The sequence below is a fragment of the Athene noctua genome, chromosome 10 (genome assembly GCF_965140245.1).
Source record: "Athene noctua chromosome 10, bAthNoc1.hap1.1, whole genome shotgun sequence".
In the NCBI taxonomy this organism is placed as follows: Eukaryota; Metazoa; Chordata; class Aves; order Strigiformes; family Strigidae; genus Athene; species Athene noctua.
The window spans coordinates 3,469,960-3,496,905 of record NC_134046.1 but is presented as its reverse complement, the minus strand read 5'-3'; the positions used below and the strand labels follow the sequence as shown (position 1 = coordinate 3,496,905).

Genomic DNA, 26,946 nt, shown 5'->3' with positions numbered 1-26,946 from the left:
CCCACTGCCCCCCCCCAAGCAGCCAAGCTGGGTGTGCAGAGCTTTATTTCCTGAGATATGGACACACGGACAGATGGGCACACCCCGACGGACAAACCACGGACAAATGCAACGGCCACGCTCATGCATCCGGCAGAGCCCCCCCCGCCGCTGGCACAGCACCCTGCGAGCAGCGAGGGGCCCCCAACCCCCCCAGCCTGGGAGGGGAGAGATGGGCTCTGCCCAGGGATGTAGGGAGGAGGGATTGGGGGGGGGGGGGAGCAGCTCTCCCAGCCCCACAGCTCAGGGCAGAGGGGGGACCCAGCCCCCCGCTGCCCCCTGGGGAACAGTCTCACAGCGGTGGGGGGGGCAACAAGGTCCCGTGTGGCCGGCAGCCCCCAGCCCGGGGGATGCTCACGGGGGAAGCAGCAGTGCCGAGCTGTGCCAGCATCATCGCTGCGGTGCCAGAGCACCCCCAGACCTGCCCCCACGGCCCCTGCCACTGCCAGGCCTCCCTCCAGAGCACGAGGGGCTGGGGGCAGCATGCTGTGCCCCCCCCCCCCGCCCCCCAGCACAGTGCCACACTGCCTGGCATCACCACTCCGGCCAGAGGGGGCCACGCGGGAGCCCCTGGGGATCAGGGACCCCCTGGGGATCTGGGACCCCCAGCTCATTCTGCGGCGGGGGGAAAGAGGGGTGGGGGCGAGACCCTAGGCTAACGGGGGGGCTGAGGGACGCATGCAGGGCACAGCACCGCGGGCAGGACTTGGCCTCAGCAGCCAGCCCCTGCTTTGGGGGGGGGAGTGCCCTGCGCCCCAGGCTGAGCCTACACGCCCCCCTCCCACACCCAGCAGCCCCAGAGCTATCTGCCCTTCATGAAGCCATCAAGGACGCGGTCGCTGCGGTCGGAGAGCCAGTAGCCAGCCATGGCGGCCACGGCGCCGATGAAGATGGCGGTGAAGACCATGTCACCCTTGGCAGCCAGCGTGGCCAGGGCACAGATCATCACTCCAAAAAACATCTGCTGCAGCACCACCACCTCGTCCTCCGTCACGTCGTCAAAGAAGCCCTTTTCCGGGGCGTCTGCGAGGACGGTGTTTGTAGAGGAGGGGGGCACGGCTGAGCCCCCGTCACCACCACACCCCCCCAAGCCCGTACCCCCTCAAGCCGTACCGGGGGGCTTGTCCTCCACGCAGTGGCCGTCCCGGCGGACGTGGCCGCGGGCGCAGACGCAGCGGTAGCTGCCCTCGGTGTTCTCGCACACCTCCTGCGCCCCCGTGCACACCGGCTCCTCGGCGCTGGCACACTCATCCACGTCTGAGGAGGGGAAGGCAGGGTTCAGGCAGGGGTCAGGCAGCGGGGAGGGAGGTGGGGGCAGTGCCACCCCCAAGCCCACACCAGGCACCCACCCAGACACTTGGCTCCATCCCGCCAGTAGCCCTTGTTGCATTTCTTGCAGCGAGCCGGCCCGGCGCCCATGCAGCCAATGCAGGCTGTAGAGCAGTCTGCGTGGGGAGAGGAGTCGGGGTCACCACTGGAGCCCCCCCTCCCAGCCCAGCAAGCGCCAGGAGGGAGCCACACACATAGAAACCAACACACATACCCCCCCCTCAGCTCCCGCCTGACCTCGGCACTCGTAGGACCCCTCCGTGTTGACGCAGAACTGGTTGGCTCGGCAGTGAGCCATCTCCGTGCCGCACTCATCGATGTCTGGGGGAGAAGATGAGGGGGTACGGGGCAGCCCCCGCTGAACCCCGGCTCCTGCGACGCAGCCCCCCCGCCCCCAGCTCCTCACCCGCTGCCCTCCCCGGTCCTGCCGCGGCCCTCACCGATGCAGCGGCGCTCGTGCAGCACCCAGCCCCTCTTGCAGCGAAGGCAGCTGGAATCCTCCGGCCCCGTGCAGCGCCCGCATGCCCGGTAACACTCTGCGGGCGGGGGAGAGCGGGCATGGGCGCAGGCCGGGGGGGGAGCTGCCTGCACGTGGTACTAGGGCAGCCCCCCCCCGGCCATGCAGCCCCTCCCCACCTCTTCCCCACCACGCCAGACCCCTACCTACCGGCACATACCAGGTGGCTCTTGTTCCGCGAGGCCTCGTAGTACCCGTCACCGCACTCGGCGCAGAAGGGGCCGCCGTAGCCCGGGCTGCAGACGCAGAGGCCGGTGCCGCGGCGCGTCCCGTCGCCGTCGCATCGCCCGTTGCCGCTGCAGGGCTGCTGGGGCCCGCCGGCGCAGGCTGCGTGGGGAGAGAGCAGCCAGCTGGCAGGTAACGTGCCGTGGGGGGGCTCCTCCAGCCCGGGCACCCCCCCCGCCAGCACCCCGCTCACCCCACAGCTACTCACGCCGGCAGTCGGGGCCGTAGGTGCCGGGCAGGCAGCAGAGCGCCAGCCGCTCCACGCACAGCCATTGGAAGAAGTCGGGGTGCTGCTGTCGCCTGGGGACGGGGAGGGGGGGACACACACACGGTGCTCAGCCCCCTGCCACCCCTCTGTGTGTGTGTGTGTGTGTCCCGCCGTGTCCCCGTCCCACGCTCACTCGTGGAACCACCACTGCTCCACGTGCTCCTCGCTCCGCTCCAGCAGCTGGTGGCAGGCGAAGTCCGAGGGGGTGCAGACGCCCTCCAACACCTCCAGCAGACGGGTCTCGCTGTGGGGACAGCGGGGGGTCAGTGTAGGGGTGGTTGGGCCCCCCTCAGATCCCCCCCACCCGGGGGGCACCCACCTATGCTGGTACTTGGCCAGCTTCTCCTCCTCCCAGGCCGTGTTGCCCCCGCCAAAGCCTTCGTGCTCCGTCCGCTCCAAACCCTGGGTACATCGGGGCAAGGCGGGGGGGGGCGCAGCACAGGCGTGGGACCCCCCGATAACCCCCCCTGTCCCTGTAGAGACCTGCCGGGGCCGTGCCACCCTCCTCCCCCCAGGGACGAGTCACCCCAGGGACCTGCCACCCTCTCCCCTCCCCAAAGCCCAGCCACTGTGCCCCCCCGGACCCCCTCCACTCCCTAGGGATGCCCCCCACCTCACCAATGTCCCCCCAGGCCACCCCCCGCCCTTCCCGGCCACTCTTTGGGACCCTGTCACCTCCTTGCACACACACCCCCCCACCCCTCCACTTCCCGGCCACTGCTCCCACCGTGTCCCCCCCCCCAGGATCCCCTTTGTCCCTGCTCACCCATCACCCTGCGCTGGGCCCCCCCCCCCAGCACCGCAGGCCGTGTCCCCCCCGGGCCCCTCCACGACACTGCCCCTCCCCTCACCCCCATCTCCATACCCCCCGCAGGCCCCATCACCCCCCATGCGTGCCCCCCCTGTCCCCCCTCACCCGCCCGTGTGTGTGTCTGTGTCTGTGTGCCCCCCCCGACCCCCCTCACCGCCCCGTGTGTCTGTGTGCCCCCCCGGACCCCCCTCACCGCCCCGTGTGTCTGTGTGCCCCCCCGGACCCCCCTCACCGCCCCGTGTGTGCCCCCCCCGCCCCGCACCCTGCTGAAGCTGTCGGCGAGGCCGCGGCAGGCTCGGCACGGCTCGGCCCCGTCCCCGTCCCGGTCCGGGTGTGCGCGGGCGGCCGCCAGCAGGACCCCCCCGAAAAGGGCGGCCCCCAGCAGGGCCCCCCCCAGCCCGGGCCCCCCCCCGCCCCGCCGGGCCGGTACCGGCAGCACCGCGGCCCCCGGGCGCCGCCGCGGCCCCATCCTGGCCCCGCCCCTCCCGCACCGCGTGGGGCCCGCCCGCTGACTCAGCGCCCGTCGCCCCCGCCAATGGCCGCACCGCCCCCCTGCTTCCAGCCAATCCGCGCCGACCGCCGGGACCCGCCCCCCCGCGCCTTAAAGGGGCCGCGGCCAAGGGCGATGCGGAGCGCTCGCGGCCCGGGTGGCTCCGCAGGGAGCGCGGGGGGATCCCCGGAACGCACCGGCCCGCTGCCGCCTGGCCTGGGCGAGGGCCCCGACCCCAGTGGGCCGTTCCCCATCACCCCCCACAGCCACCCCAGTCCAGGCCACCTGCCCACCTCCAGCCAGACTGGTCCAGTTCCCTCTCACCCCCCATGAACTGGCCCAGTTCCCCCCTCCACCACCAAACTGGTCCAGCTCTCCATCATCCCTCCCGAACTGGTCCAGCTCCCCTCCACCACACCAAACTGGTCCAGCTCCCCCTCATCACTCCTGAACAGGTCCAGTTCCCCTCCACCACACCAAACTGGTCCAGCTCCCCACCATCCCTCCTAAAATGGTCCAGTTCCCCATCATCCCTCCTGAACTGGCCCAGTCCCCCATCCACCCTCCAACCAAGCCAGCCCAGTTCCCCTCCACCCCCCCACCCATCCCAGCCCCCTTTCCCTCCCTATCACCCCTCTCCAGTCCATCCCAGTCCCCACTCTCCCCCCGCACCACAAGAGCTGGCCTCAGACTTGCCAAAAGCACCGGCACCGCTTTATTCCCCGAGTGCCCTCCGCAGCCCCTCGGCCACCGCCGCCACATACGGCTCCGGCCACGGTCCCCGCCGCCGATTTTGTCCCGCCAGCGCCCGCAGAAAACCCCCCGTCTCGCTGGGCAAGGCGAAGGCAGGGGCTGCCCGCAGCGCTGGGGGCACGGCCGGCACCGAGGCCTCGAGCCGGACAACCACGTAGTGCCCGTTGCCCGCCGCCAGCGCTGGCACGGCGCAGGACAGAGCCGCCGCAAACACCTCGCAGGGGGCTACGTTGGGGACATCGTGGGGGCCGGGGCTGTGCCGGGGGCCGGGGCTGCTTTCAGCAGCCCCGGCCCCCGGCACAACCCCGGCCCCAGTGTCCCACTGGTGTGTGGCAGCCACAGCCGCCGGGGAGAGGAGGAGGATGATGGTGTCGCCGTCACGCAGCGCCCGGCGATGCTGAGCGTGTAACCAGGGTAATGGCCCCCACGCTGCCACCCCGCTGCCACCTCCCGGAGCTGCCACCAATGCCAGTCCCAGCGGGCGCAGGGCTGCCATCAAGGCACACGCCACCCGCTCTGCCACCGGCTCCGCCGCGTGCACCAGCAGCGCCCGACGGCCTCGCAAAGGGCCTGGGGGGGTGGAAGTATGTGTGTGGGGGGGTGTCATCATGGCCCGAACCACCCAGGCACTCTGTGCCCACCCTCTGGGGCAGCCATGGTGGGAGGCAGGTTGAGACAAGCCACAGTGGGAGGGACAACACCCTGCTTGGCCCCCCCAATCCCCTTACCCATCCTAAGGGACAGTTCTGGGGAGAGGCAGGTTGGGACACCCCCTCCTTCCCAATAGGGTTCCCACCCTCTGTTCTGTCCCCCTAAACCCCTACTGGGAAGAAAACAGGAACCAGCCCTGATGGGGGACCCTCCCTGCTCCGTCCCCTGACCCCCGCGGGGAAGGCACAGACATCCCTGCCCCCCGAAACCCCAGGCTCGCCCCACACTCACCTTCGGAGCCATAGTCAGCCCTCAGGGACTTCAGCCAGACTGTGGGGAGGACAGGGTGGTCAGGCGGGGTCCCAGGGGGGTGTCCCGGGTTGGGCACAGCCCCCAGATGGGCACCACTCACCTTTCAAATCCTCCTTCTTCAACAGGACCAGAAGCAGGAGGCAGGCGGCCCCCAGCAGCACCCCCATCCACACCAGCGCCCAGCGGGCACGCAGGTCTGTGGGGCAGGGGTTAGTGTCCACCGAGTGCCCATCGAGGGTCCCCAGCACCCAACAAGGGTCCCCAGCATGTGGCTCCATGAGGTGGGTGCCCTCCCTCAGCCCCACACCGGCCCCCCTCTCCCCCAGCATGGCCAGGGACACTCACACTTGTGCAGGGGACAGGCCCAGAGCGTGACCCCGGTGCTGTTCTCAGGGTGCCAGATCTGTGGGCACGGGGATATGTCAGACACTGCCCGGTCCTTGCCCGCTGCCCCCCAGCTGCCCACACTAACCTGCCTGCACTGTCCTGCCGCCACGTCCCGCCGCAGCTCCTGCTCCAGCAGCCCGGGGTGCCCCGCTCTCTGCAACAGCAGCAGGGGTTGAGCCGGCTGTGCCACCGGTGCCACGGCCACCAGGACACGGGGGTCCCTGTCCCTCACCGTGCTGGTGAAGCTGGCAAGGGGCGTGCAGGCGCCCCGCTCCAGGGCGCACAGCGAAGTGTTACCCCCGTGTTCCAACAGCAGGACATCATCGGGGCGGCCGGGCAGCGCTCCTGGGGATGTGCCAGAGGGCTGGGAAGGGGTGGTGAGGGGAAGCCGGGGCAGGGGGGTTACCCCCCAGTCGGACCCCCAGACTGCCCCTGCCCTCCCACCCCAGCAGTACTCACGGTCCCGCAGGCACTGGATCAGCCGGACCTGCCCCCCGCTCCACACCTGCCCCAGAGAGTGGGTTAGCAGGGCCTGGGGCTGCCCGTGGGGCAGCCGTGGGGCAGAGGGGTGTCCTACCTGCACGCAGAGGTTGGGGTGTGGCCTCAGCCCCACAAACTCCTGGTGTCCCTGTGGGCAGAAGGGATGCTCCATCAGCACCACCCGCATCCCCCCCGCCGTGCCCTCAGCACCCCACAGAGCCCCACTCACCTGCCCCACGGCGGGCTGCTGAAGGCCGGGCAGGGCTTGGCAGGGCCCGGCAGGCTCCGGCTGCCAGCACGGCACCAGCTGGGCTGGGAGATCGCAGGGGGCTGAGAGGGAGCAGGTCAGTGCCTGGCTACCGACGCTGCGCAGGACCAGCCGGCTGCGCGCCCACAGCCGCTCCCAGGCCTCGACATCTGTGGTGGCACGGGGACAGGGGTGTCACCCCATGCGGCGTCCCCTCAGGTCCCCCTGCATCCCGGCCACTTCACGCCCCAGCCCCGCGGCGCAGGTACCGTGGGAGAAGGGGCACAGGGTGGCCCGCAGAGGGTCCTCGGTCTCCGACCAAACCTGGTAAGGGGAGAGAGAAAAAAAAAACAAACAAAAAGAAGGATTTGGGGTGACCACGAGCCAGGTGGCCCCCACGGGATGCCAGAGGGGGACACATGGTGCCCAGAGCCCCCCTACTTTGTGGCAGCCCTGCCACCCCACTGGTGCCCGTCCAGGCACCCACCTGCAGGCAGAGGCAGGGCAGCACCTCGTCGGCCGGCAGGCTGTAGTTCATGGGGCTGCTCTGCCACCGGCAACCAGATGTGGGTCACCCCGTGGCAAATCACCCCCCAGCAGGGTTCCCTGCTCCCAGGGGACCCTCTCCCTGCACCCTGCCTGTAACACAGACACAACTTCCCGGGGATGGGGACGGGGGGGGCAGCAGCCAGAGCCTGGCCGGGGTGGGGGGGGTCAGGAAAGGAGTCCATACTCACCGCGGTCACCGCACGCTCTAGCCCGCTGATGCCGTGGCTCTGGTTGTGGTAGAGCCGGAGGGTGTAGCTGTGCCCTGCCGCGGCCCCCTGCACCTCCACGACCACCTCCTTCGGCGCCGAGGAAACCTGCAGCCTGGGCACTGCGCCGGAGGCGGCTCAGGGCATCTGGCACCACGCACCCAGCACCGTGGCACAGGGCACGGCACCCCGGGGGGTCACCCTCTCTCCCAGCATCCACCGCCCAGTGGATGTGCACCAAGATGGGGGGATCCCAGCGCTGCCACGGCTGGGGGACACCAGCACCTACCTTGGCACTGGGGGACAGCAGCCTGTGCCGCAGGCCACGAGCAGTCTGTGGGGACAAGGGGTCAGCAGGCAGCAGGGACAAGGCCACCACAGCAGGGCACGCAGGGCAGTGGCTCACCTGGCACCCACTGCCGCTGGCTCAGCCTCCGGTGGCCGCGCGAGTTGGTGTACGCCGTGACGTGGAGCTCAGAGCCCAGCGGCGCCTCGAAGCACCGGAAGGTCACCCAGCCCTGGGCAGGAAAACCACCATCGCGCTGCGGCGAGGCACCAGCACCGCCAGCACCCACCTCGCTGGGGCACGGGGAACAGGACCACCGTGCCACGGAGATGCATTGGTGCCAGCACCCACATCCCCATGCGCCGCAGCGCCCGGGGACTGCCAGTACCAGAGACACCCACCTCCAGTGCCCCACGTCTACGTACCAGGGATCGGCTGGGCAGCGCCGGGGCCAGGGGTGCCCAGACCTCTATGGCCACGCAGCGGGAGAAGGCGTATGCGTGCCCGGAGAGCAGCAGCAGCCCGGTGATGTTGGGCTGGGACGAGGTGGCCCCATCCACTAGCGACCCCCGTCTCCCCTCATCGCCATCCTCTGCCCCGGGGATGTCCGACGGCGTGGGGCGGAGGGGCTTGCCGGTACCGGGCAGCACGGCCAGGCGCAGGCGAACCTCCAGGCAGGGCGAGCAGGCCACGGGCCCGGTGCAGCGCAGCGCCGGCTCCAGCCGCAGCTGAGCCAGGGCCAGCCCAGGGCCGCGTCCCGGTGACTCCGTCCCACACAGCACGTCGGTGTCTGGGGCGGGGTGGGGGGAGAGGGAAGGTGGCCATGGGTGTGGGGCCCCACGCTCCGGGTGGGCTGGGGGCCGGGGTAGTGGCACTTACCCAGGAGGCGGCAGACGAGGCCCTGGGGGCAGCCGGGGGTGAGGCCGGTGGCGGTGCCGGGGTGCCCGGCCCGCCGTGTGCCAGCGACGCCATCCCACCTGGGTGCAGGTCAGGGTGTCGCGGGGGGCCCCGCGCCCACCCGCCACCTCCCCGACCACCAGCAGCACCAGCAGCTGCCCCAGCACAGGCATGGCGGGGCCGGGGCACCCCACGGCCCCGGCCCCACGCCGTCCGCTCCCCGAGAGCCCCGCTCCCGGTTCCACGGGCCCCGCCGCCGCCGCCGCCGCCGGCTCCCGCTTCCTGCTCCGATCCCGGACACCCGGGTCCTAGCGCGGCGACCGCCCCGGGGTGGGGCCTCCCCGCTCCCGCACCGACCTACGGACGGTCTCCGGCCGCAGCCCGGCACCGCCAGGAAGACTCGGGGCCCCACGAGGCCCACGGCGGCCCCACGGCTCAGGCTCGCGGCCTGCCCCAGCCCCACGGCACGGGCACGGTGCCCAGGCCGGCCCCACGGAGCCGCCTGCGGGACGCGGTGCAGCAGCCGTGCCGGGCCGTGCCCTGCCTGGTGCGTCCTCTTGCCCCCACCGTGCTGCAGGGGGGCACCGGGCAGCCCCCACCCGCCGTGGGGCACCGGCGGAGCCCCCCGACACCATACGGACAGCGGGGCAGGGTGGAACGGTGTCTTTATTGCTTCCACCCCAGACGAGCTCCCGCTGATGACGTGGGAGCAAGGAGCAGGGATGGGCTGTGCCCAGCACCCGGCCCCCCCAGCCCCAGTGCCCCAGGCAGGGCAGGGAGCCCCCACCCCACTGCCCGGCTTCTTCCAGCACTGCCCCGGCCCTTCACCCAGCTGTGGCGTCCCGCGGGGCCTCGCCGGGGGTCCCAGCTCGCCTCTGGACCTCCCTGTGTGGAAATAAAAGCTGCCCCTGCCCAGGACAGCACCTCTGCTCCTGGTCTCAGGAGCCCAACCAGACACTCGCCCCACTCCCCGCAGCACATCCCATGGCCAGGGCCAGCCCTTCTCAGGTCCCTGCGACACCCAGGAGCACCCCACGGGCACCCCTCCTGCCGCCACAGGCAGCACCCTCAGCCAAGCCCTGTACCTCCATGATGGGGGGGCCCCTGCCCTCACCGGGGGGCTGTGCCCAGCCCCGCTGGCCCTGCAGCACTGCCCAGCTCAGCCCCAGCGTGGGCACTCAAGTGCCAGTGGCCACCTCAGGCGGCCGGGGTGGGGGGCTGCTCTCCCCGGCCCCCATTTCCAGCAGCCGGTGTAGGAGCCCCCCCACCCTACCCTGGCAGCAGCGGCGGGGGGCCGGGGGGCTGCCCCGCAGGGCACCCAGTAGCCCGGGCAGCTGCCGGGGCAGGCGGTAGGTGGGCAGGGGCCGGAGGGGCCTGGGGACATCGCGGGGGCTGCAGAGGCGGCTGAAGTAGGCCAACACCCAGCCCCCCCCGCGGCCCGCCGCCCCCAGCTCCCCGTGCAAGCAGGCCATGGCCGCCCCAAAGATGTCGTGGGCATCCCCGGGGGTCCCGCTGGCTGCCCCAAGTCGCCACCGGCGGAAGAGCCGGGTGCTTCCCCGGCTCCAGAGGAGGAGGACGGTGCCGCGCTGGCGGCCCACGCGGCCCCGCTGGGCGTAGAGCCAGGGCAGGGCGCCCGCCCGCCCCACGCCGCCCGCTTCCCACAGGTCCAAGCGCACGTCGCAGCCCAGCCCCGTGCGCAGCCGCTCGGCCAGGGCGCACACCAGCCCCAGGTGCTCCTCCGAGTCCGGCGAGTACAGCAGCAGCACGGGTCGCCCGCCCGGGGCACCTGTGGGATGGAGGGGACAGAGGTGACAGCCCTGCCCCAAGCCCCCTGACATCCCCTGGGGATAACCCAGCACCCCCGAAAGCATCCAAGCATCCATCATGTCACCTCGGGACCCTCTTCAGCTCAGGAAGCTGGCACTCCCTGGCACCCCCAGCCCCCTGGCCACTGCCCCCCTCATCCCGCAGCCCCCCCCGGGGTGCCCCTCACCATCAGCTGGCCTCCAGGCGCCTCGACAGTTGAGCAGCAGCACAGTCACCACCAATCCCAGTGCCAGTGCCAGTCCCAGCAGCCCGAAGTGCCTGCGGGAGACTGGGAGAGGGGCGGTGAGGGGAGGGGGTCTCTGTGCACCCCCCCACTGACCCTGCAGGACCCCCACTCACCATCAGGACAGAGCAGCTGCTTCCGAGCAAAGTGCACATCCGAGCGCCACACCTGGGGAAGGAGCTAAGTGAGGGGGAGGGGGCAGGTTGGGGTCCCCCCTGTGATGCGGGTGCCAGCGCTGGGGTCACCTTACCAACACGCAGCTGCCCAAGACCTTCACTGGCAGCAGCAGCGCCAGCTCCCCCGGGGCAGAGCCCTCCGGCTGCAAAGCACAAGGGTAGGGTCAGCTCGGGTCAGTGTCCCCCCCCTCATTTTGCCCCCCAGCCCCACGCTGCTCACTCGTGTGACGGTGTAGAGGGGGGCCTCGGGCTCACACTGCCCATCCCGGCGCTGGCAGAGGGCTGCGCTGAAGGCTGCAGGGATGCTGGAGACGAGGTGCAGGCGCAGCTGCAGCCCCCAGACGCTCACCGAGACGTTCCACGCGGTCTCTGCAGCCACCAGAGAGAGGGGGGGTGGTGTTTGCGGGATCCGTGAGGGGATGAGGGGTGCGAGGGGTCCTGGGGCAGGGCAAAGGGCCCCCCACCCGTGGGGCTCACCTGGCTGGTGGGGACACTCCACGTGGCTGCTGTTCCCGTAGGAGAACTGGGGGGAGCGGGGATCAGCAGAGGGACTGGGTGAGCCGCCACTGCTGCCCCCCCCCAGACCCTTCCCACCCGTGGGGGCTTACCCGGAAGCAGAGCTGGGGGTGCACATCCACCTTGTCCAGCGTGTATGCCTGGAACAGGCAGGGAATGCGTCACCATCCCTGACCCACACAGCCCACGGGCACCCCAGCGCCCACCTGCTGCCCTTAGGAGACCCTGGGGTCCTGCGGGTGCCCCAGTCAGGGCCATGACCCCACAATCCTCCTCCTGGCACCCTGAGACCAGGACCCTTCACCTGCTCCTCCTCGCTGGCTGTGGAGTTTGGGATGTCGTGGCAGGGCGCAATCTCAGCCGCCACCTCCCTCCAGCACAGGGTGGCCCGGGGGTGCAGGGGACAGCTGGCACTCAGCACCATCGCCATCTGGTCCTTGCTGCTGGCGCTGTAGTCATGGAAGCGCACCGAGGACCACAGCTCGGGGCCGTCTGCGGGGCAGCACGTCAGCAGGCTTGGGGGGACACACACACGACACAGTCCTGGGACCCGGCTCCCCTCCCCACAAGCACTCACAGGCTGCCGGCTCTTCGCGGAAGGGGCAGTGCTTGCTGCGGGGGCTGTCATGGTGGGGGTAGGAGGCCTGGGGGAACAGAGCGGGGCGGTCAGGGCAGGACGTGCCCCCCCTGCACAGGCCGAGACACGGACCCCAGTGGCTGCCTCCCCTGCGACGCACCTCGATGCACAGGCAGGGCACCAGGAACTCATACGGCAGCGAGACACGGCGGCCCCCCGGCACCAGCACCTGCAGGCACGGAGGCAGCGTCAGCCAGTGGGGAGCGCAGCCCCCAGCCCGGGATGGGGGCAGCTGTGGGGGGGCCGGAGCCGTTACCTGCCGGTGGAAGGGCCAGGGCAGCTCCTCACACTCGAGGGCCAACTGGTGGCACAGTCGCACCATCAGGGCAGGGCCCTCGGGCACCCACACCTCGATGGCCCGCGCCTCGGGGAGCCAGGCGTGGGTGAAGGCAGGACCTGTGGAGCGGGCAGGGGCAGGGCGGGGTCAGCCGGCGCCAGCATCTCCCCCCGGAGACACCCCCCCGGGGTCCCTCCCAGCCTCACCGGGCGGCTCGGCGGCGACCAGGCGGCTGCGGCTGAGGGCCAAGCCTCGGTCGGGGATGGTGCGGAGGGAGACGAGGACCTGCCGGCCGCTCTCCACCGGGAAGCAGTCGAACTGCACCTGCCACTGCGGGGAGCAGGGACACGAGTGGGATGTGCCACCCCACCATCCGGCCCCGCCGTGCACCCCGGGACTCACCGTCGAGCTTCCCGGTCCCCGGTGCCGCCGCCACACCTGCAGCCAGCCGGCCCGGTTGGAACCCAGCTCCAGGAAGTTGAGCTGCAGCCCACGGACACCACCGAGCTCTGCGAGAAACCAGCGTGGGGTGCTGACACGGGTGGGGAGGACACGTTCCCTCTCCAACCCGACAGCGTCCGGTCCCGCCACCCCTGCCCGTACCTGCGGCGGGGAGGGCCAAGCGCACCCGCAGGCAGGGCTGGCAGGGCTGCGCGGGCAGGCACAGGCGGGCCCTGCTCAGAGCCAGGGCGGGCGGGTTCAGCGGGGGCCCGGCCCGCACCGGGCGGCGGCAGCGGGGCCGGCTCAGCGTGCTGTCGGCTGGCGGGGGGAGAGCGGAGAGGGGCGGCCGTACACCGGGGGGTCCCGCCTAGCGCGGCCAGCGGGAGCCCCCTGCCCCGGGAGCCCCGGGAGCCCCAGGCAGGAGGGGAAGTTCTGCGCACCGGGAGTCCCGGGGAACCGGAATCCTCGGGACGGGGGAGCCCCCGGAGACTGGGAGTCCCGGGCGGGGGACGGGGAGGGGAGGGCGGGAAGTTCTGCTCACGGGGAGTCCTCGGGAAGGGGGAGCTCCGCGCCGCAGGACCGGGATTCCCGCCCCCCACCCCGCCCTCCAGGACCCGGTAGCCGCGGGTTTAGGGGGGGCCCCGCGCTCGCAGCCCTTTCCCGATCCCGGCCCCGCCGCTACTCACCGGTGGCCCGACACTCCTGCAAGCAAAGAGACGGGGGTTGAGCGCGGCGCCGCCGCCCGCACCCCCCCCTCCACCACCCCCCCCCGCGCCGCCCCCGGTGCTCACGAAGTTGGCGGAGACCCGGAGGCGGGTGACGGCGGCCCCGGCCTCGGGGAGAAGCAGCAGCGCGACGGTAGCGGCGAGCAGCACCGGGCGCCCCATGGCTGAGCCGCCGCCGCTCCCCGCCCCGCCCCGGGCCGGCCCCGCCGCATTCCTCCGCCGGCACGTGCGGCCCCGCCACCTCCCCCCCGCCCCGCGGCCGGGCGGCGCAGACACGCGTGGGAGCGTGCAAGGGGCTTTATTTCCATAGAGCAACACGCAGAGGAAGGGGGAAAGGGACCCTCCACGGCCCGTAAGCCGCTCCCCGCACCCCCACGCCAGCCCAGAGCCGTAGCGCGGCTCAGACGTGCACGTTTGGTCCCCGTGGACGCCCCCCCGCCAGCGCCAGCGCTGCCCCACGGGGCCCGGTGGCAGAGCTCCAATCCCCCCCCCCCCCAACCCTCCTAGGAGCCCACCCGTTTCCCTCCAGCTCATTTCTTCTTTTTCTCCTGCGTGCTGGTGAACCAGGAGTCCAGCAGCTTCTTGCTGTAGTAGAGCTGCCAGCCGTGCACCTGGGCGGCCACCACCACCACCAGGTACATGACGGAGACGGCCGAGAAGCCGAAGATGAAGCGGTACGCCTTGCCGTGCCGGTAGAGCTGCTGCGCCATGGGGAACATCTCCATGGCGCCGTAGATGAGGGGAGCCACGGAGAAAAGGCCGGTGCTGATCATGGAGAGCACCAGGTAACTGATGTTGTTGCGGGGGAAGGAGAGGAGGCCCAGGAGGGAGGGCAGGATGCTGAGCAGGTAGGGGTACTCCCACTGGTAGGGCATGGCCACCTGGTCGTGGGGCAGCAGCTTGAGGTGCCCCACGCACATCTGGGCCAGCAGCAGCAGCCAGATGCCCACGTGTGTGTAGATCAGCTTCTTGATCTCCGACTTGAGGGTCACGCTGGGGAAGAGAGAGCGGGGCTGTCAGGGCCTGCTGGGGGGGATGCGGCCGCTAACAAACCCCCCGACCCCGCACCCGCGGGGGAGGCCACCGGGTCCCCGCGGCGGCGGGACACCCACCTCATCTGGTAATGCGAGGCCACGCGCTCCCGGTGCTGGAAGTCGCTGCCATCGGTACCGGCGGCGCGGGGACCCCCGCGGGAGGCCATGGTGCTATCCTGGGGAGGCACAGCGTCAGGCAGGAGCCAGCATCCCCCCGCGGCGCAGCCCCGGCCCCCACCCGCGGGCTCCAGCCCCCGGAGACACCCCCCGGGCCTCCGTCCCGCAGCCACCGCCGTGACCGCCCCGCCGGACGGCCCGGGACAGGCCCCCCCAGGCGGCACCCCCGGGGTCACCCCCCCGCCCCTCACCCGCTGCGGGCACCGCACCCCGCCGCGCCCCACCTGCCAGCGGGACGCTCTACCCGTACTTCCGCTTATCTGTGGTGGCGGCCCGCTAGCTCCGAACACCCGGGCGACCGCTCTAGGCGCCCGGGAGGCTCAAACTCTATGCTCGAGGGCGTGGCGCTCCTCCCCTCGACTCGACCCCACCCCCCGCGCATGCGCAAGTGCCGCCATGGCGGGCGGTGGAGCCGCCGCGCGCGCGCTGGCGCGCGCCGCGGGGTCAGCGGGGCGCGGGGGCGCGCGCCCGAGGGGGAGGGCGGGGTGTCGGCGGGGGCGCGCGCGCGTGGGGGGGGGGGTGTCGGGGGGGTTACGGGGCGCGTGTGGGAGCGGGGACACGCGTGAGCACACAGAGGGGCTGGGGGGCGGAGGGGTGCGGGGACACGCGTGCGGGGAGGCGGGGCGGTGGGTGTGGGGTCAGATGTGGGGACACGAGTGGGGATGGGGGGGACACGCGCAGGGCAGGTGGCCGGGGAGGGTCCCACGGGGGGATCCCACCCCCGCTCCACCCCCCGCAGGTCGAGGCGGCCGCTGGGCCCCGAGGGGACGCTGGGGCTGCTGGAGGCCTCCGTGGTGCACCGGGAAGGTACTGGGGGGCGTGGGGGGGTGCTGGGGAGGGGTCCAGCGGGGGGGACACACGCACATCCTGACCAACGTCCCCTCGCCAGGAGCCCTGCTGGCGCTGAACAAACCCCCCGGCCTGCCCATCCTGGGTGAGTGTGGGACAGGGGGTCTGGCTGGGAGTGGGGTGACTTGGGGGGGGGGTGTCCCTGGCCACTGACACCCCCCCCGCCCCTTCTCCCCAGGGTCCTCCGGGGAGCTGAGCCTGACAGCGCTGCTGCCCGCACTGAGACAGCGCCTGGGCCTCCCCGCTGAGCTCCACGTGGTGAAGGCCCCCCCCAGGTACGGTTGTGGGGTCCCGGGAGGGCGCGTCAGGGGGTGCCAGCCCCCCCCCCCTTCAAGTCTCATTGCTGCCACATCCCACAGGGAGTGTTCGGGCCTCGTCCTCCTGTCCGCCTGCCACCGTGCCACCGAGCAGCTCCAGCAGTTCTTCACTGGTGCTCGCCGCAGGGGCCAGTTCCCTGCCACATACCAGTGAGTGTGTGTGTGTCCCCCCCCCGCCATGTGCCAGCACGGGGGGGGACACACACAGAGTCCCCTCCTCACCCCCTCTCCCCCCAGCGCTGTCACCGTGGGGGTCCCGGCAGAGGCGGAGGGTGAGATCCGCGTGGGGCTGCGCTGGCAGCAGCAGGGTGACACCACCGCGGTAAGGAGGGGCTGGGGGGGGGGGGGCTGGGGGGGCGTGGGGGGGTGCTGAGGGCTGTGCTGCCGCAGGTGGTGCCGGTGCCGGTGCCGGGGCGCCGCAGCCTGGCCAGGAAGGAGGTGAAGAGCACCCTGACATACTACCGGGTGCTGGGCACCGCGAGGGGCTGCGCCCTCCTCCAGCTGCAGCCTAAGACAGGTGAGTGGCCCCCCAACAGCCCTCCCTGTGCCCCCCCCGCCGCGGCACAGTCCCACTTACACACCCCACACCCCCCCGGTGCCTCCTCAGCCTTCCCAGAGCAGCTCCCGGTGCACTTGATGCTGCTGCTGTGCCCGGCCCTGGGTGACCACAAACACTCATCCCGCGTGGGCAGGGTGCTGGGGGTGCCCTTCCTCCTGCCCCCCGAGGCCGCCCCGACCCGCACACAGGTATGTGGATGGACAGGGGGGGCTCAGCACAGCCCCCAGGGACCCCACTGAGCTGCCCTCGCTCCCTTGCAGGTCCTGGACGAGGAGCTGCTGCGCCGGTTGGGGCTCTCCCCGCGGCAGCTTCGCCACCTCCCGCTCCACATCCATCTGCAGCAGCTGGTGCTACCCCAGGGCCCACTCTGTGCCCCCCCGCCACCCCCTTTCCTGCACACCCTGCGCCAACTGGGGCTGCCGGGGCACCAGGAGCCCTAGCACCCACAGGGGGAGACCCCCACCCCAACCTGCTCCCCCTCTATCACCCCATTAAATCCCCCCCTGCTGCCGGGGTGGCTCAGCCTGTTTCTTTTCTTGACCCACGTCAGATACGTCCCCCCCCCACCGTTCCCACAGCGTTGCTGGGGGCACCAGCACCCCCCGACACCCTGAGCAGAGGGGGTGACAGCAGCCCTGCTGTCCCACCCCGTCCCTGACCTGGTTCCCAGTGCCAGGGCACCCCCGCATCGCCCCCGCCACGGCTCCGGCAGGCGGGAGGGGGGGGGTGTCTCTTCCTGCCCCCACTCAGCCCCCAACCCAGGACCTGCCCTGGTGGCCCCAGTTCCTGCCCGCAGCCCCGTCCCTGCCCACACACTGAAAGAAGGTCAGAGCCAGGCTTCCTGTCACAGACGTGTTTTGCAGCCCCTGTGGGGTGTGGGCTGGGTGCCCCCGCCCAGCGATGAGGTCTGGCTGGGGTGGGGGGTTGCTGGGTGCCGCCGTGTTGCCGCAGGCAGGGTGCTGGCCCCTCCTGGGTGTCCTGCAGCGTCACAGCTCGTCCGCGTCCCCCTCGGAGCTGCCCTGTGCCTCCTCCCCGCAGCGGGGCTCGGCTGCCCGGGGTGGGAGCTCGGGGCCCAGGCGCTGGGTGCCAGTCCAGGTAGGCGTAGCACCCCAGTAGGAGAGGAGGAGGGGGGAGGCTGGCCCATGTGTCCCCAGGGGCTGCTGGGGACTTCTCGGGGCAAGGGGATGGGTGCCCTGGCCAGGGGACAGACACGGAGCTGGGGCAGAGCTGCCTGAGGCTGCCTGAGCGGGCAGCTGAGCTGCGGCACCCTCCGGCTCCCAGCACAGCAGTCTGGGGGCTGAAGTGGTGCCGGGGGGGCAGAGCCAGGGGGGCAGCGGCGGCTCCATCGCCCCAGAGGGGGCTGCTCCCCCTGCGCTGCTCCTGGCCGGGGGACCTGTGTGGCTCTGCCCCAGGAGGTGGGGGGCTGGGGGGCACTAGGTGCGGGTGAGGGGGGTTTGCTCTGGTATCGGTGCTGTGCGGGCTGGGGTTTCCTCAGGGAGCAGCCTTCCACCATCAGCTTCAGCCCCACGTACACGGGCACTGGCACGGCCGTCTGCAAGGGGACATGGTGGGGAAACGGGGGCTCAGGATGCCAAGGGGGCGCTTGCCCCACAATCTCCACCCCCCCCACACACACCCCCAGCTCACGTCCTTGTAGATGAGCTCAAAGGCACCAGTGGGGCAGGCGGGGTTGTCCCTGCGGTCGATGACCACACGCAGCATGTCCCGCTGGACGCTGGCACAGAGCCGGCTGGTCACCGCCGAGGAGGGGGCCATGGTGGGGCTGGCGTTGATCTCCAACAGCCAGGGCTGGCAATCCTCTCCGAAGACAAAATCAGCCCCGTAGAGCTCGAAGCTGCCCTTGCGGGACCCCACCTGGTCCTGGGCGCTGCGCAGGGCGCCCACCACCGCCGCCTTCATGCCGGGTACCATCACCTGGTCCCAGGCCCCTGCCCGCCCCACCTGAGCCAGGTAGGCCTGGAGCTGCTGGCAGGACCAGATCTGGTCGGGGGGCAGCTGGGGGTGCTGCCCCCGCGCCGGCCTGCACTGCTGCTGGATGGAGACATTGCAGAGGTGCCGGGCACTGGGGCGGGGAGAGCGGGGCTGGGTTAGTGGGGTGCCAGCAGGTGCTGGGGTACCGGGGTCCGACACGGGGGGCACTCACGGGTCCAGACGGTGCAGGGAGAAGGGCTGGGAGCAGAAGCGCAGGTAGCTCTGGCGGTAAAACCAGACGGTCAGCGGATTCCAGTCGGTCACCAGGAACCATTGCCGGATATCGAATTTGGTGCCAAAGATGAGCAGGGGCCGCTCCACATACTTCTGCACCACCCACTTGCCCGCCGGCGCCAAGGGTGCCACGCAGCCCCCCGCCAGGCGCAGCACCTCCTCCAGCCGCGCCACGCAGACGATGCCTGGGGGCAACGGGAGGGGGATGCGGGGATGGTGGGACCCCTCCTCGGCAGGGACGGAGCGGGCGTGGGTCTCTGTGCCTCCTGCTCACCCCCAGCCTTACCCCTGCCGCAGGATTTGGCACCGGGCTTGAGGATCCAGACGTTGTGGTGGCCCTCCATGCCGAGCTGGGGCAGCCGCTCTGCCAGGCCCCGCAGCAGGGCCCGGCCCCGCTCCCGCTGCGCCCCGCTCAGCACCAGCCTGGCCCTCTCGCTGCCGGGGGGGACACACGGGGGGCTCAGTGCCAGCCCCGCCGCAGCATCCCCCGCGTCCTGCTCGGCACTCACTGCACCACACGGTAGTAGTCCTGCAGGAAGCGGTCCCTGTCGATAGCCGTCGTGGCAGGCGATGGGGTGTCCCTGTCGATGTCCTGGTGCCCCAAGCTGCCCAGGTGCTGCTCACAGACCTGCAGGGCCTCCTCCACCAGCTGGGGGGACAGGGGGGGCCCCGGTCCTGCTGTGGATGGCATGGGGTGAGGGACATGGCTCTTAGGGACCTGCTGTGCCTCCGCTGGGGCCAAAGCACAGAGCTGTCCCTATGGATGGGTGATGTTGGGTGCATGGGGATAGGTTGTGGGGGGCAGAGCACTCATAAGGGAATGGAGGGTCCCAAGTCACAGCACTGAGCCCACAAGCTCAGCCCCCAGACATGTCCCTGGCCCTGAACACCCCGTTGTCCCCCACAGGCCTTTCCCCAGGCAACTCACCCGGCCCCTCGCTGGATTTCAGGGGCTGCTCTGTACCCACCGGCGTGTCCCCAGCCCTCTCCAGGGCCACTTTGAGCAAGCTGCGAGCTGCCGTCAGGCAGAAATCCTCTGCAAGGAAAGGGGGGCATTGTCCCCACCCAGTCCTGCACAGGACACGGGGGACCAGGAGCACAGGGGGTGGGGACAACGGAAGGGTGACAGCCCTGGGGGGTTCACAGCAGCCCTGAACTCACCGATGAAGGCTTTTTGGTCATCCACAGCTCCCAGCCGGTAGCACCGGGGGAAGAAGGTGTCGGGGTCGGCTTGGTCAAACCAGGGCAGGTTTCGTAAGTTGAGGCACAGCCCAACCTGTTCAGAGAAGGGTGGCGGTCCCTGCTGAACCCCCCTCATCCCCGTCGTGTGTATCGTGTGTGTCCCCCCCGGGGGGTTCCAGGCTCCCACCTTGGTGGTGAAGGCGCTCACCCAGGCGTAGTGGTTCACCAGCTGGTCCTTTCGCAGCAGCCGGCAGTCGATGGCATTGCAGCGGTTGGTCCAGATGAAATACGGCACCTGGTCCCGCACCAGGCGGGACTATGGGAGCGAGGGGCACGGGGTGAGGCGCGGAACCCCCCCCTCCCACCCTCACCCCCTGCCCCAGGCTGGCCCTTGCACCTGGGGGTCCCAGGGAAAGGGTGCTGGGGGCTGCGGCAGAGCTCAGCTCTGGCCCTCTGGGCTAACCATGAGGTCATGGATGCCATCGGGGTCCTCATCCCACCGCTCTTCCTCCTCCTCTTCCTCATCGGGTGGCCGTGGGGAGCACCAGGGCTCTGGGGTCCCCAGGGAAGGCCGTGCCCCACAGCATGCTGACCCCGGCTGTGGGTCCCGTGCTGCCCCTCTTTGCTTAGCACCAGCACCAGCACCTCCCTCCTCCTCCTCCTGCTGCTTCTCCTGGCTGACACGCCGCTGCTCTGGCCGGCTGCCCACACCGGGGGGCTTCCTCTCCACCCAGCCCCGGGCCCGCAGCAGCCTGCGGATGATGGGGTAGGGGCCCTGCACCATGAAAATCTTCTTTTCCTGGGGAGGGTCCCTCCAGCTCAGCTCTCTCCTCTCAGCCATTGACACAACAGAGGCATGGTGGGGGGAGCTGGGGGGTTCAAAATCAGGCCCCTCACCTTGATGGCCCTCTCCACGTGCAGCCTGGCCCTCTTGAGCCTCTCAGGGTCAAGCGAGGGGCGGCGGTAGCCCCGGTGGCCAGCGGTGGCAGGTGCCACACGCCCTGCGAGGACAGGCCTGGCTGACCCCGCTGGCTCCACATCCCCAGCCCTGCAGGGTGGGCAGGGAGCGGGGAGAAGGCGCCTACCTGCCTGCCGCTGCCTGACCGACCCGAGGGTCCCTGACACCGTGTTCAACGACCTCCCGAGCCTCATGTGCCCCCCAAGACGACTCGCTTCCCTGCTGTGTCCTCGTCCCCAGCCTGTCAAGCCTGGGGACAGCCAGGACACCTGCTCTGGCAGTGCCCGCCCCCAGCTGAGCACCGTCCCTGCCCAGGGGGCTGCGTGCCCACAGCGCTGCTCTCCCTGCGGCACCGTCCCACGGTGGCCTGAGGGCGAGGGGAGCTGCGGGTGGCCCTGCCTCCCCCCCAGGTGCCAAAGGGGTCCCCAGTCCCTTTACCCCACTGGGGATGGAGGTGGGAGCCCAGCACAGGATGCAGCCCCCTCCCCGCCTCAGCACCGCAGAGCCCCGGGCCTGGCCAGCACCCTGGCTCCACCACCCCAAAGGGGGGACAAACACCAGCCCCCCCAGTACTACACGTGCAGCCCCCCTGTGCCCACCCCTTGCTGCCTACAGCCCCCCCTTCCATGCCCCACCCCAGAGACATTCCACCCTAGGTCCCCTTCAAACCCTTCCATGCCCCCTCCCAGTCACCCCCGTACCCCTCCTTTCCCATCCCGGGACCTGCCCGCACCGTCGGGGCCGCCCCCGCTGTTTGCCGTCGCCATGGTGCCCCGCCAGGCCCCGCCCCCCCGGCCAAGCCCCGCCCCCTCCCCGGTGCTGCCGGTGCGGCGGGAAGGAGGAGGCGGAGGCAGCGGTTACAGCAAACGAGACCGTTTAAAAAAAACGAGACGAGACAAGGGCAGCGACCGGGGCCACTCTGCCACAAGCGGGGGCTGCTCCCAGCACGGCCGCCCGGCCCGGGGACGGGCAGGCGGGGCCCGGCCCGGCCGTCCTCGGTGTGGTGGGGGGGGGGGTAACGGGAGCAGGCGCAGGCACGGTGCCCGGCGGGCACAAGCGTTGGGGAGCCACGGGGTCCTGCACCACGGCCTAAAACTGAAAAGCGAGAGGAAAAGAGACCCGGCTGTCAGTCCCTGCCCACCGATGCTTCTCCGGCCCTGACCACCCTCCCGGTCACCGGGGAGAGAGGTCGAGGGCAGCTGCTGCTCACGGAGATCCACGTTTTCAGCTTCTCCCGCTGCCTCGTCCGGGCGCTGCGTGTGCCACCGCAGCAGTCCCCGGAAGGGCCATGTCCCCCATGGCTGCTTCCCGCTGCCGAGTGTGCTCAGGGAGAGTCTCCAAAGCTGGCACTTCATGAGCAAAAGTGGGGTACAAGCACCCCTGGGCATCCTCCCCACCCTGTTCCCAGGAGGTTCCTCAGGCAGAGCGTCCCAACTGTCCCCGCAGACGGGACGGGGGGGTTCTAGGCACGAGGGCCACGCTGGCTTTGAGCCCCACATCCCACTCCTGAACTAAGGGACCCGCCTCCTCCCGTTTCAGAGCCTCACGTTCTTGAGGAACTCCTCTGCCACGATGCGGGCCCTGGCATTGACAGAGAGTTTCATCTCGCTGATCTCCTTGTCGATCTCCTCCATGAAGTGGATGACAAAGTCCACCAGCTTGTGCTTATACATCTGCTCCGTGTGGAAGTTTGTGATCAAGAAACTGATGTCGTAGCCCTGGGGAAAGAGAGACGCACCCTGGGGAGGAGCACCCAGGCCAGTGACCACGCAACACCGCGTCCCAGTTCTGCACTGGAGAACCCATCGGAGCCAGGAGCTGCTCTGCCCCCTCCCTGCCACCTCACCTCCACGGGCTTCCTGCGCAGGATGAAGAAGTTCTCAGCCCTCATCATCATAAAGCGCATGAATTTGTGGCACAAAATCTTCTCGATCTCGTCAGCCTGGAGAGAGGAAAGGGAAGTGAGTCTGCCCCTGTGCCAGGTGCGAGCTGCCAGCCTGCTGCCCGTGCCCCCGCCTCACCTGCTTCACCGCGATGCTGACGCGCACAGAGTTGATGGAGCCTTCGATGAGGACCTTCTCCTTCTCGTTCCTGCTGATGATCACCGGCTGCAACAGCAGCTCTTTGCTGCTCCTGCGAACAGAGGAAGGGCAGGGCTGACTCAGAAGGAAGCATTTACTGGTCAGAAATGGGGACAGGGAGCGCGCAAGCGGGGAGCCACAGGAATCGCAGAGATGTGGAGGTTTTGCTTCGTGCTGCTACAAGACGCTTTTTGCCTCCTGGAGGCGTCCTTGCCCAAGGCAGATCCTCTCTCGGTCCCAAGCCAGATCCCCCTCCTCCCTGCCGTTCCCCGGCTCCCTGCGGCACCAACCCTACGACTAAGGGGCGGCAGCCGGTGGGTGCGGGGGCCCGCGGGCTGCCCAGCGAACCGGCAGCACGGCGGCAGGGCCCGGGCGGCGGCCCTCCCTCCCCCGGCGGCCCTCCCCTCCCGCTCCCGTACCTGACTTCCACCTCGGGTTTGTTGTGCCGCTCCACCACCTGCGAGGAGAAGTTCTCCAGGCACAGCGCGGCCTGCAGCGTGGCGCGCACCGCGTTCAGGTACGGGCGCAGCGTCGCGGTCTGCGGGGACACGGCGGCGTCAGCCCCCAGCCCAGGCCCCGCCGCCAGCCCCCTCCTCCCGACCCGAAGCCGAAGCCGACCCCGGCCCCGGCCCCGGCCCCGGCCCCGGCCCCGGCCCCGGCCCCGGCCCCGGCCCTGCCCGCCGCCGCCGCCCCCGGCGCCCCGCGCAGCCCGGCGCCCCCCGCCCTACCATGGTGGCGGCTGCGGTCCGGTCCCGGCAGGCGGAAGTGGCCCGTCCCCTCTTCCGGGATGCGCGGGATCTCCCACTGCGGCAGGAGGGGGGGGGCGGGAGGCTCCTTGCCGGCGCCGAGGGCCCGGGAGGCGGCGCCGAGGCCTCTCCGCGGCACGGGGCGAGGATACGGAGGCGCTGAAGAACGGGCGCGGCGGCCCGCGGCGGCGGGATCGCGCACGGCTCCCCCCGCGCCTCGCCGTGCTTGGTACGCTCCTGTCAGCGCTTCCATATTAGGGCAGGGAGATGGAGGGCGAGTCGGACCAGTGAGCGGCGGGCGCTGGGCGCGGCTGGGCCAATGGGAGCGCGCGGGGCGGGGCGCCCGCCGCCTACGGGGGCCGGAAGGGGCGAGCGGCCCAGGCCCGGCCCGGCCCCGCGGCGCCTCTCCGCCCTGCGGGCCACCTCAGCGCCCCGGTGCAGAGCTCCTCGGTGCCCCTCAGCAACCCGGTGCCTGTTCCCCTCAGCGCCGCCCCGGTGATCGCCCCCTTTCCCCGGTTCCCCTCAGCGCCCCGGTGATCCCTCCCCATCCCCGTTCCCCTCAGCGCCCCGGTGCCCCCCGGCTCCCCGTTGCCCCCCACTCCCTTTCCTCTCAGCCTCCCCAGTTCCCCCATAGCACCCCGTGGTGGCCCCCCCCGGTGTCCCGGTCCCTGCCACCATGAGCGAGCTGAAGGACTGCCCGCTGCAGTTCCACGACTTCAAGTCGGTGGACCACGTGAAGGTGTGTCCCCGGTACACGGCCGTGCTGGCCCGCTCGGAGGACGACGGCATCGGCATCGAGGAGCTGGACACGCTGCAGCTGGAGCTGGAGACGCTGCTCTCCTCCGCCAGCCGCCGCCTCCGCGTCCTGGAGGCCGAGACCCAGGTGCCGGGATCGCAGCCGTAGGGTGGTTTCCTCGTCCCGCTCCTTCCCGCCGAGGCGGCTGCCTCCGGTCCGTCCCTGCCCAGCACCGGGTGCGGGACCTGACGGGGAATCGTTCTCTTCCAGATCCTAACGGACTGGCAGGACAAGAAGGGCGACCGGCGGTTCCTGAAGCTGAGCAAGGACCACGATGTGGGCACCTCTGTCAAACACGGGAAGCCCAAGAAGCAGAAGCTAGAGGGCAAAGGGGGCCACGGGACCGGGCCTGGCCCTGGCCGGCCCAAATCTAAGAACCTGCAGCCCAAGATCCAGGAATACGAGTTCCAGGATGATCCCATTGATGTGCCTCGCATTCCCAAAAACGATGCTCCCAACAGGTGCGTGGGTGCTGGGGGGTGTTGGGATCATCTGTTTCCTCCCTTGCAGCATCCTCCAGCCCAAGGGATGAGGTGCCCTGGGAGGGAGGGGAGGGGGGTGTCGGCTCCCGCGGGCTCCCCTGCCGCTCTCCCTCACAGCTCATCCGTGCTCACAGGTTCTGGGCATCGGTGGAGCCGTACTGTGCTGATCTCACCAACGAGGAGGTCAGAGTCTTGGAGGAGCTGCTCAAGCCACCAGAGGATGAGGCTGAGCACTACAAGGTGAAAAACTCCTGAGCCCACCCAGTGCCTCCCTCACCCATGCCCTCCCCTCCCCTCTCTCCCCGTTCCCTCCCGGCCCTCGGCTGCTCCGTCCTCTCCCGTGCCTCAGGGTGAGCGTTCACAACCTGGGGATGATGCCGTGAGGCTGGCGGAAGGCGGGAGGCAAGGGGGGGGCTCTGGGAACTATGCTGAGCCCTGCTCTCACAGATCCCACCCCTGGGGAAGCATTACTCCCAGCGCTGGGCCCAGGAGGACTTGCTGGAGGAGCAGAAGGATGGAGCCCGGGCGGCAGCTGCTGCTGACAAGAAAAAAGGTGTCCTGGGGCCACTGACCGAGCTGGACACCAAAGGTGCCTCTGTCCCCCCCCGCCCTGACTCAGGGGAGCTGAGCTCTGACCCCGCTGCTCACCTCTGCCTATTTGGGGTCGTTTTGATCCCTCTCCCGCTTCCTCCCAGACGTGGATGCCCTGCTGAAGAAGTCGGAAGCCCAGCACGAGCAGCCGGAGGACGGGTGTCCCTTCGGGCCCTTGACGCAGCGTCTCCTGCAAGCCCTCGTGGAGGTGAGGGGGCTCCGTGGGGCCGTGTCATGGCCCGTGGCACCGCAGTGACCCTTTCCCTCCTGCTCCGCTCGGTAGGAGAACATCATCTCCCCCGTCGAGGATTCCCCCATCCCTGAGATGGCCGGCAAGGATTCCGGAGCCGACGGGGCCGGCACATCTCCCCGCAGCCAGAACAAGCCCTTCAGGTGAGCAGCCGAGCCGCAACGCCCGGAGCTCGCCGGTGGGTGTGTCGGTGGTTTCTCTGCCCCGGCGAGTCGCGGGGAGCGCAGGGGAGCCCCGCGGCAGCCGCTCTCCGCCCCCCCGCAGCGTCCCCCACACCAAGTCCCTGGAGGGACGGATCAAGGAGGAGCTGGTGGCCCAGGGCTTGCTGGAATCAGAGGACCGGCCGGCCGAGGACTCGGAGGATGAGGTGCTGGCTGAGCTGCGCAAGAGGCAGGCGGAGCTGAAGGCCCTCAGCGCCCACAACCGCGCCAAGAAACACGAGCTGCTGCGGTGAGAGCGGGCAGGGACGGGTGGGCGCACGCAGGCAGGGAGAAGGGGGGGGTTGTTCCGTGGGGATTTGACACCCCAGTGTGTGCGTGTGTGTGTGTGTGTGTGTGTCCCCACACAACTTTTTCCCCAGACTGGCCAAGGAGGAGCTGCACCGGCAGGAGCTGCGGCAGCGCGTCCGCATGGCCGACAACGAGGTGATGGACGCCTTCCGCAAGATCATGGCCGCCCGGCAGAAGAAACGCACGCCCACCAAAAAGGAGAAGGACCAGGCCTGGAAAACCCTGAAGGAGCGGGAGAGCATCCTCAAGCTGCTGGATGGGTAGCGGGGGGCTGAGGATATCCCCCCCCCCCTCACCACCACTCTGCTGTGGACCTTGGGGGGTGACAGTGGACGTGTCCTTGTCCTTGTCCATGCCCGGGACATCCCCACCCAGGTGACGGGTCCCGGCTGCCGTCGCCCCCCGTTGGGGGTGCGTGTGGGGGTCCCTCCTGGGAACGGCCCCCTCTCTCCTCCCCACCCCGGCTGGTGGCTTCCGCTCCCGCGTTCCCCGTTATTCTGGGAGGGTGACATCAGCCGGGCGCCGCAGGGGACGGATGTGGTGGCTGCTGCGGTGCGGCTCCCACGGTCCCGTGTCCCTGCCCACGGACCCGGGGGGAGGGAAGGAGGGGGGAAAGCCCGGCCCCCACGGAAGGGGACGGGTGGGGCGGGGCACAGAGAGCGTTGCGGGGGGGTCGTGGCCAAGCTCTCCGTGTACCGGTGTTTTCCGCAGTCGTGCGTGGGCAATAAAGACAGCCGGGTGCAGGCGATGGTGTGGTGGCCGCGGGGGACAGTCCTGCCGTGGGGTGCGGGTGTGGGAGGGGTCCTGCCACAGGCTGGGGGGGGCGGAAAACGGGGTGGGAGGGGGGGAAGTGCCGGCGCTGTCCTGCATCCCGCTGTGGGGAAGAGCCCCACGCGTGTCCCCAAGGCACCCACTCGCGT

At 70.6% G+C, this 26,946-nt stretch overlaps 8 protein-coding genes across 10 annotated transcripts; 2 read left to right on the top strand and 6 right to left on the bottom strand.

Annotated features, from left to right (window-relative positions):
- Positions 1–27: 27 nt before the first annotated feature.
- On the bottom strand, positions 28–3,658 carry CRELD1 (CRELD disulfide isomerase 1). The gene is made up of 10 exons (XM_074914002.1): positions 3,452–3,658; positions 2,698–2,780; positions 2,512–2,622; positions 2,319–2,410; positions 2,036–2,212; positions 1,809–1,904; positions 1,606–1,689; positions 1,389–1,484; positions 1,153–1,296; positions 28–1,062 (listed from the first exon to the last, which is right to left on the bottom strand). The coding sequence occupies exons 1-10, from the start codon at positions 3,656–3,658 to the stop codon at positions 842–844; spliced, it is 1,311 nt and encodes a 436-aa protein (XP_074770103.1). The 3' UTR covers positions 28–841.
- Positions 3,659–4,371: 713 nt separating this feature from the next.
- Positions 4,372–8,747, bottom strand: IL17RC (interleukin 17 receptor C). The gene is made up of 17 exons (XM_074914379.1): positions 8,528–8,747; positions 8,430–8,451; positions 7,976–8,340; positions 7,671–7,782; positions 7,554–7,598; positions 7,247–7,386; positions 6,997–7,056; positions 6,779–6,833; positions 6,492–6,679; positions 6,360–6,410; positions 6,242–6,287; positions 6,015–6,127; positions 5,868–5,936; positions 5,741–5,798; positions 5,496–5,591; positions 5,375–5,413; positions 4,372–5,002 (listed from the first exon to the last, which is right to left on the bottom strand). The coding sequence occupies exons 1-17, from the start codon at positions 8,618–8,620 to the stop codon at positions 4,395–4,397; spliced, it is 2,160 nt and encodes a 719-aa protein (XP_074770480.1). The 5' UTR covers positions 8,621–8,747; the 3' UTR covers positions 4,372–4,394.
- Positions 8,748–9,145: 398 nt separating this feature from the next.
- Positions 9,146–13,458, bottom strand: IL17RE (interleukin 17 receptor E). The gene is made up of 16 exons (XM_074914380.1): positions 13,336–13,458; positions 13,231–13,246; positions 12,707–12,862; positions 12,506–12,612; positions 12,310–12,433; positions 12,083–12,222; positions 11,927–11,995; positions 11,767–11,833; positions 11,494–11,681; positions 11,282–11,329; positions 11,151–11,196; positions 10,894–11,042; positions 10,748–10,816; positions 10,614–10,665; positions 10,441–10,542; positions 9,146–10,233 (listed from the first exon to the last, which is right to left on the bottom strand). Exons 1-16 carry the CDS (start codon positions 13,429–13,431, stop codon positions 9,626–9,628), a joined length of 2,037 nt encoding a protein of 678 aa, XP_074770481.1. The 5' UTR covers positions 13,432–13,458; the 3' UTR covers positions 9,146–9,625.
- A 103-nt stretch (positions 13,459–13,561) lies between these two features.
- JAGN1 (jagunal homolog 1) lies at positions 13,562–14,794 on the bottom strand. 2 transcript variants are annotated; one of them, XM_074914280.1, is made up of 3 exons: positions 14,705–14,794; positions 14,382–14,479; positions 13,562–14,262 (listed from the first exon to the last, which is right to left on the bottom strand). In XM_074914280.1, exons 2-3 carry the CDS (start codon positions 14,468–14,470, stop codon positions 13,800–13,802), a joined length of 552 nt encoding a protein of 183 aa, XP_074770381.1. In that variant the 5' UTR covers positions 14,471–14,479; positions 14,705–14,794; the 3' UTR covers positions 13,562–13,799. The 2 variants fall into 2 exon arrangements, with proteins under 2 accessions (XP_074770381.1, XP_074770382.1); XM_074914281.1 differs by having other exon boundaries at positions 14,672–14,720.
- Positions 14,795–14,869: 75 nt separating this feature from the next.
- RPUSD3 (RNA pseudouridine synthase D3) lies at positions 14,870–16,721 on the top strand. 2 transcript variants are annotated; one of them, XM_074914220.1, is made up of 9 exons: positions 14,870–14,923; positions 15,220–15,287; positions 15,370–15,414; positions 15,508–15,604; positions 15,689–15,796; positions 15,884–15,968; positions 16,037–16,163; positions 16,254–16,393; positions 16,466–16,721. In XM_074914220.1, exons 1-9 carry the CDS (start codon positions 14,877–14,879, stop codon positions 16,643–16,645), a joined length of 897 nt encoding a protein of 298 aa, XP_074770321.1. In that variant the 5' UTR covers positions 14,870–14,876; the 3' UTR covers positions 16,646–16,721. The 2 variants fall into 2 exon arrangements, with proteins under 2 accessions (XP_074770321.1, XP_074770320.1); XM_074914219.1 differs by lacking the exon at positions 14,870–14,923 and having other exon boundaries at positions 15,138–15,287.
- A 328-nt stretch (positions 16,722–17,049) lies between these two features.
- Positions 17,050–20,765, bottom strand: TTLL3 (tubulin tyrosine ligase like 3). Its single transcript, XM_074914596.1, has 11 exons — positions 20,511–20,765; positions 20,296–20,412; positions 20,077–20,238; positions 19,801–19,929; positions 19,593–19,707; positions 19,360–19,467; positions 18,941–19,109; positions 18,718–18,866; positions 18,370–18,616; positions 17,853–18,288; positions 17,050–17,757 (listed from the first exon to the last, which is right to left on the bottom strand). Exons 1-11 carry the CDS (start codon positions 20,763–20,765, stop codon positions 17,050–17,052), a joined length of 2,595 nt encoding a protein of 864 aa, XP_074770697.1.
- Positions 20,766–21,428: 663 nt separating this feature from the next.
- Positions 21,429–23,531, bottom strand: ARPC4 (actin related protein 2/3 complex subunit 4). Its single transcript, XM_074914109.1, has 6 exons — positions 23,381–23,531; positions 23,072–23,190; positions 22,593–22,704; positions 22,418–22,513; positions 22,119–22,289; positions 21,429–21,666 (listed from the first exon to the last, which is right to left on the bottom strand). Exons 1-6 carry the CDS (start codon positions 23,381–23,383, stop codon positions 21,661–21,663), a joined length of 507 nt encoding a protein of 168 aa, XP_074770210.1. The 5' UTR covers positions 23,384–23,531; the 3' UTR covers positions 21,429–21,660.
- Positions 23,532–23,647: 116 nt separating this feature from the next.
- Positions 23,648–26,631, top strand: TADA3 (transcriptional adaptor 3). The gene is made up of 8 exons (XM_074914108.1): positions 23,648–24,281; positions 24,405–24,655; positions 24,811–24,916; positions 25,124–25,265; positions 25,372–25,475; positions 25,551–25,660; positions 25,782–25,967; positions 26,098–26,631. Exons 1-8 carry the CDS (start codon positions 24,075–24,077, stop codon positions 26,288–26,290), a joined length of 1,299 nt encoding a protein of 432 aa, XP_074770209.1. The 5' UTR covers positions 23,648–24,074; the 3' UTR covers positions 26,291–26,631.
- The last annotated feature ends 315 nt before the right edge of the window (positions 26,632–26,946 follow it).

What these genes read in the sequence shown, in the direction of transcription:
- CRELD1 (XM_074914002.1), bottom strand. Translation starts at nt 3,658, where the DNA reads ATGGGGCCGCGGCGGCGCCCGGGGGCCGCGGTGCTGCCGGTACCGGCC. An exon ending in CTGGCCAAGTACCAGCATAG is followed by an intron (nt 2,623 to 2,697) that starts GTGGGTGCCCCC and finishes CTGTCCCCACAG; the next exon opens with CGAGACCCGTCTGCTGGAGG. An exon ending in GCACGAGCGCCGCTGCATCG is followed by an intron (nt 1,690 to 1,808) that starts GTGAGGGCCGCG and finishes CTTCTCCCCCAG; the next exon opens with ACATCGATGAGTGCGGCACG.
- IL17RC (XM_074914379.1), bottom strand. Translation starts at nt 8,620, where the DNA reads ATGCCTGTGCTGGGGCAGCTGCTGGTGCTGCTGGTGGTCGGGGAGGTG. An exon ending in CCTCGTCTGCCGCCTCCTGG is followed by an intron (nt 8,341 to 8,429) that starts GTAAGTGCCACT and finishes ACCCCGCCCCAG; the next exon opens with ACACCGACGTGCTGTGTGGG. An exon ending in CCAGCGGCAGTGGGTGCCAG is followed by an intron (nt 7,599 to 7,670) that starts GTGAGCCACTGC and finishes TTGTCCCCACAG; the next exon opens with ACTGCTCGTGGCCTGCGGCA.
- IL17RE (XM_074914380.1), bottom strand. Translation starts at nt 13,431, where the DNA reads ATGGGGCGCCCGGTGCTGCTCGCCGCTACCGTCGCGCTGCTGCTTCTC. An exon ending in TGCCCTGCCTGTGCATCGAG is followed by an intron (nt 11,834 to 11,926) that starts GTGCGTCGCAGG and finishes CTGTTCCCCCAG; the next exon opens with GCCTCCTACCCCCACCATGA. An exon ending in CCCTCTACACCGTCACACGA is followed by an intron (nt 10,817 to 10,893) that starts GTGAGCAGCGTG and finishes TGTGCTTTGCAG; the next exon opens with CCGGAGGGCTCTGCCCCGGG.
- JAGN1 (XM_074914280.1), bottom strand. Translation starts at nt 14,470, where the DNA reads ATGGCCTCCCGCGGGGGTCCCCGCGCCGCCGGTACCGATGGCAGCGAC. An exon ending in GCCTCGCATTACCAGATGAG is followed by an intron (nt 14,263 to 14,381) that starts GTGGGTGTCCCG and finishes TCTCTTCCCCAG; the next exon opens with CGTGACCCTCAAGTCGGAGA.
- RPUSD3 (XM_074914219.1), top strand. Translation starts at nt 15,143, where the DNA reads ATGGGGGGGACACGCGCAGGGCAGGTGGCCGGGGAGGGTCCCACGGGG. An exon ending in GTGGTGAAGGCCCCCCCCAG is followed by an intron (nt 15,605 to 15,688) that starts GTACGGTTGTGG and finishes CACATCCCACAG; the next exon opens with GGAGTGTTCGGGCCTCGTCC. An exon ending in CCGCCCCGACCCGCACACAG is followed by an intron (nt 16,394 to 16,465) that starts GTATGTGGATGG and finishes GCTCCCTTGCAG; the next exon opens with GTCCTGGACGAGGAGCTGCT.
- TTLL3 (XM_074914596.1), bottom strand. Translation starts at nt 20,765, where the DNA reads ATGAGGCTCGGGAGGTCGTTGAACACGGTGTCAGGGACCCTCGGGTCG. An exon ending in GAAATCCAGCGAGGGGCCGG is followed by an intron (nt 19,110 to 19,359) that starts GTGAGTTGCCTG and finishes TGCCATCCACAG; the next exon opens with CAGGACCGGGGCCCCCCCTG. An exon ending in GACTACTACCGTGTGGTGCA is followed by an intron (nt 18,867 to 18,940) that starts GTGAGTGCCGAG and finishes CCCCCCCGGCAG; the next exon opens with CGAGAGGGCCAGGCTGGTGC.
- ARPC4 (XM_074914109.1), bottom strand. An exon ending in AAACCCGAGGTGGAAGTCAG is followed by an intron (nt 22,705 to 23,071) that starts GTACGGGAGCGG and finishes CTCTGTTCGCAG; the next exon opens with GAGCAGCAAAGAGCTGCTGT. An exon ending in TCAGCATCGCGGTGAAGCAG is followed by an intron (nt 22,514 to 22,592) that starts GTGAGGCGGGGG and finishes TCCTCTCTCCAG; the next exon opens with GCTGACGAGATCGAGAAGAT.
- TADA3 (XM_074914108.1), top strand. Translation starts at nt 24,075, where the DNA reads ATGAGCGAGCTGAAGGACTGCCCGCTGCAGTTCCACGACTTCAAGTCG. An exon ending in GACCGAGCTGGACACCAAAG is followed by an intron (nt 25,266 to 25,371) that starts GTGCCTCTGTCC and finishes GCTTCCTCCCAG; the next exon opens with ACGTGGATGCCCTGCTGAAG. An exon ending in AAGAAACACGAGCTGCTGCG is followed by an intron (nt 25,968 to 26,097) that starts GTGAGAGCGGGC and finishes CTTTTTCCCCAG; the next exon opens with ACTGGCCAAGGAGGAGCTGC.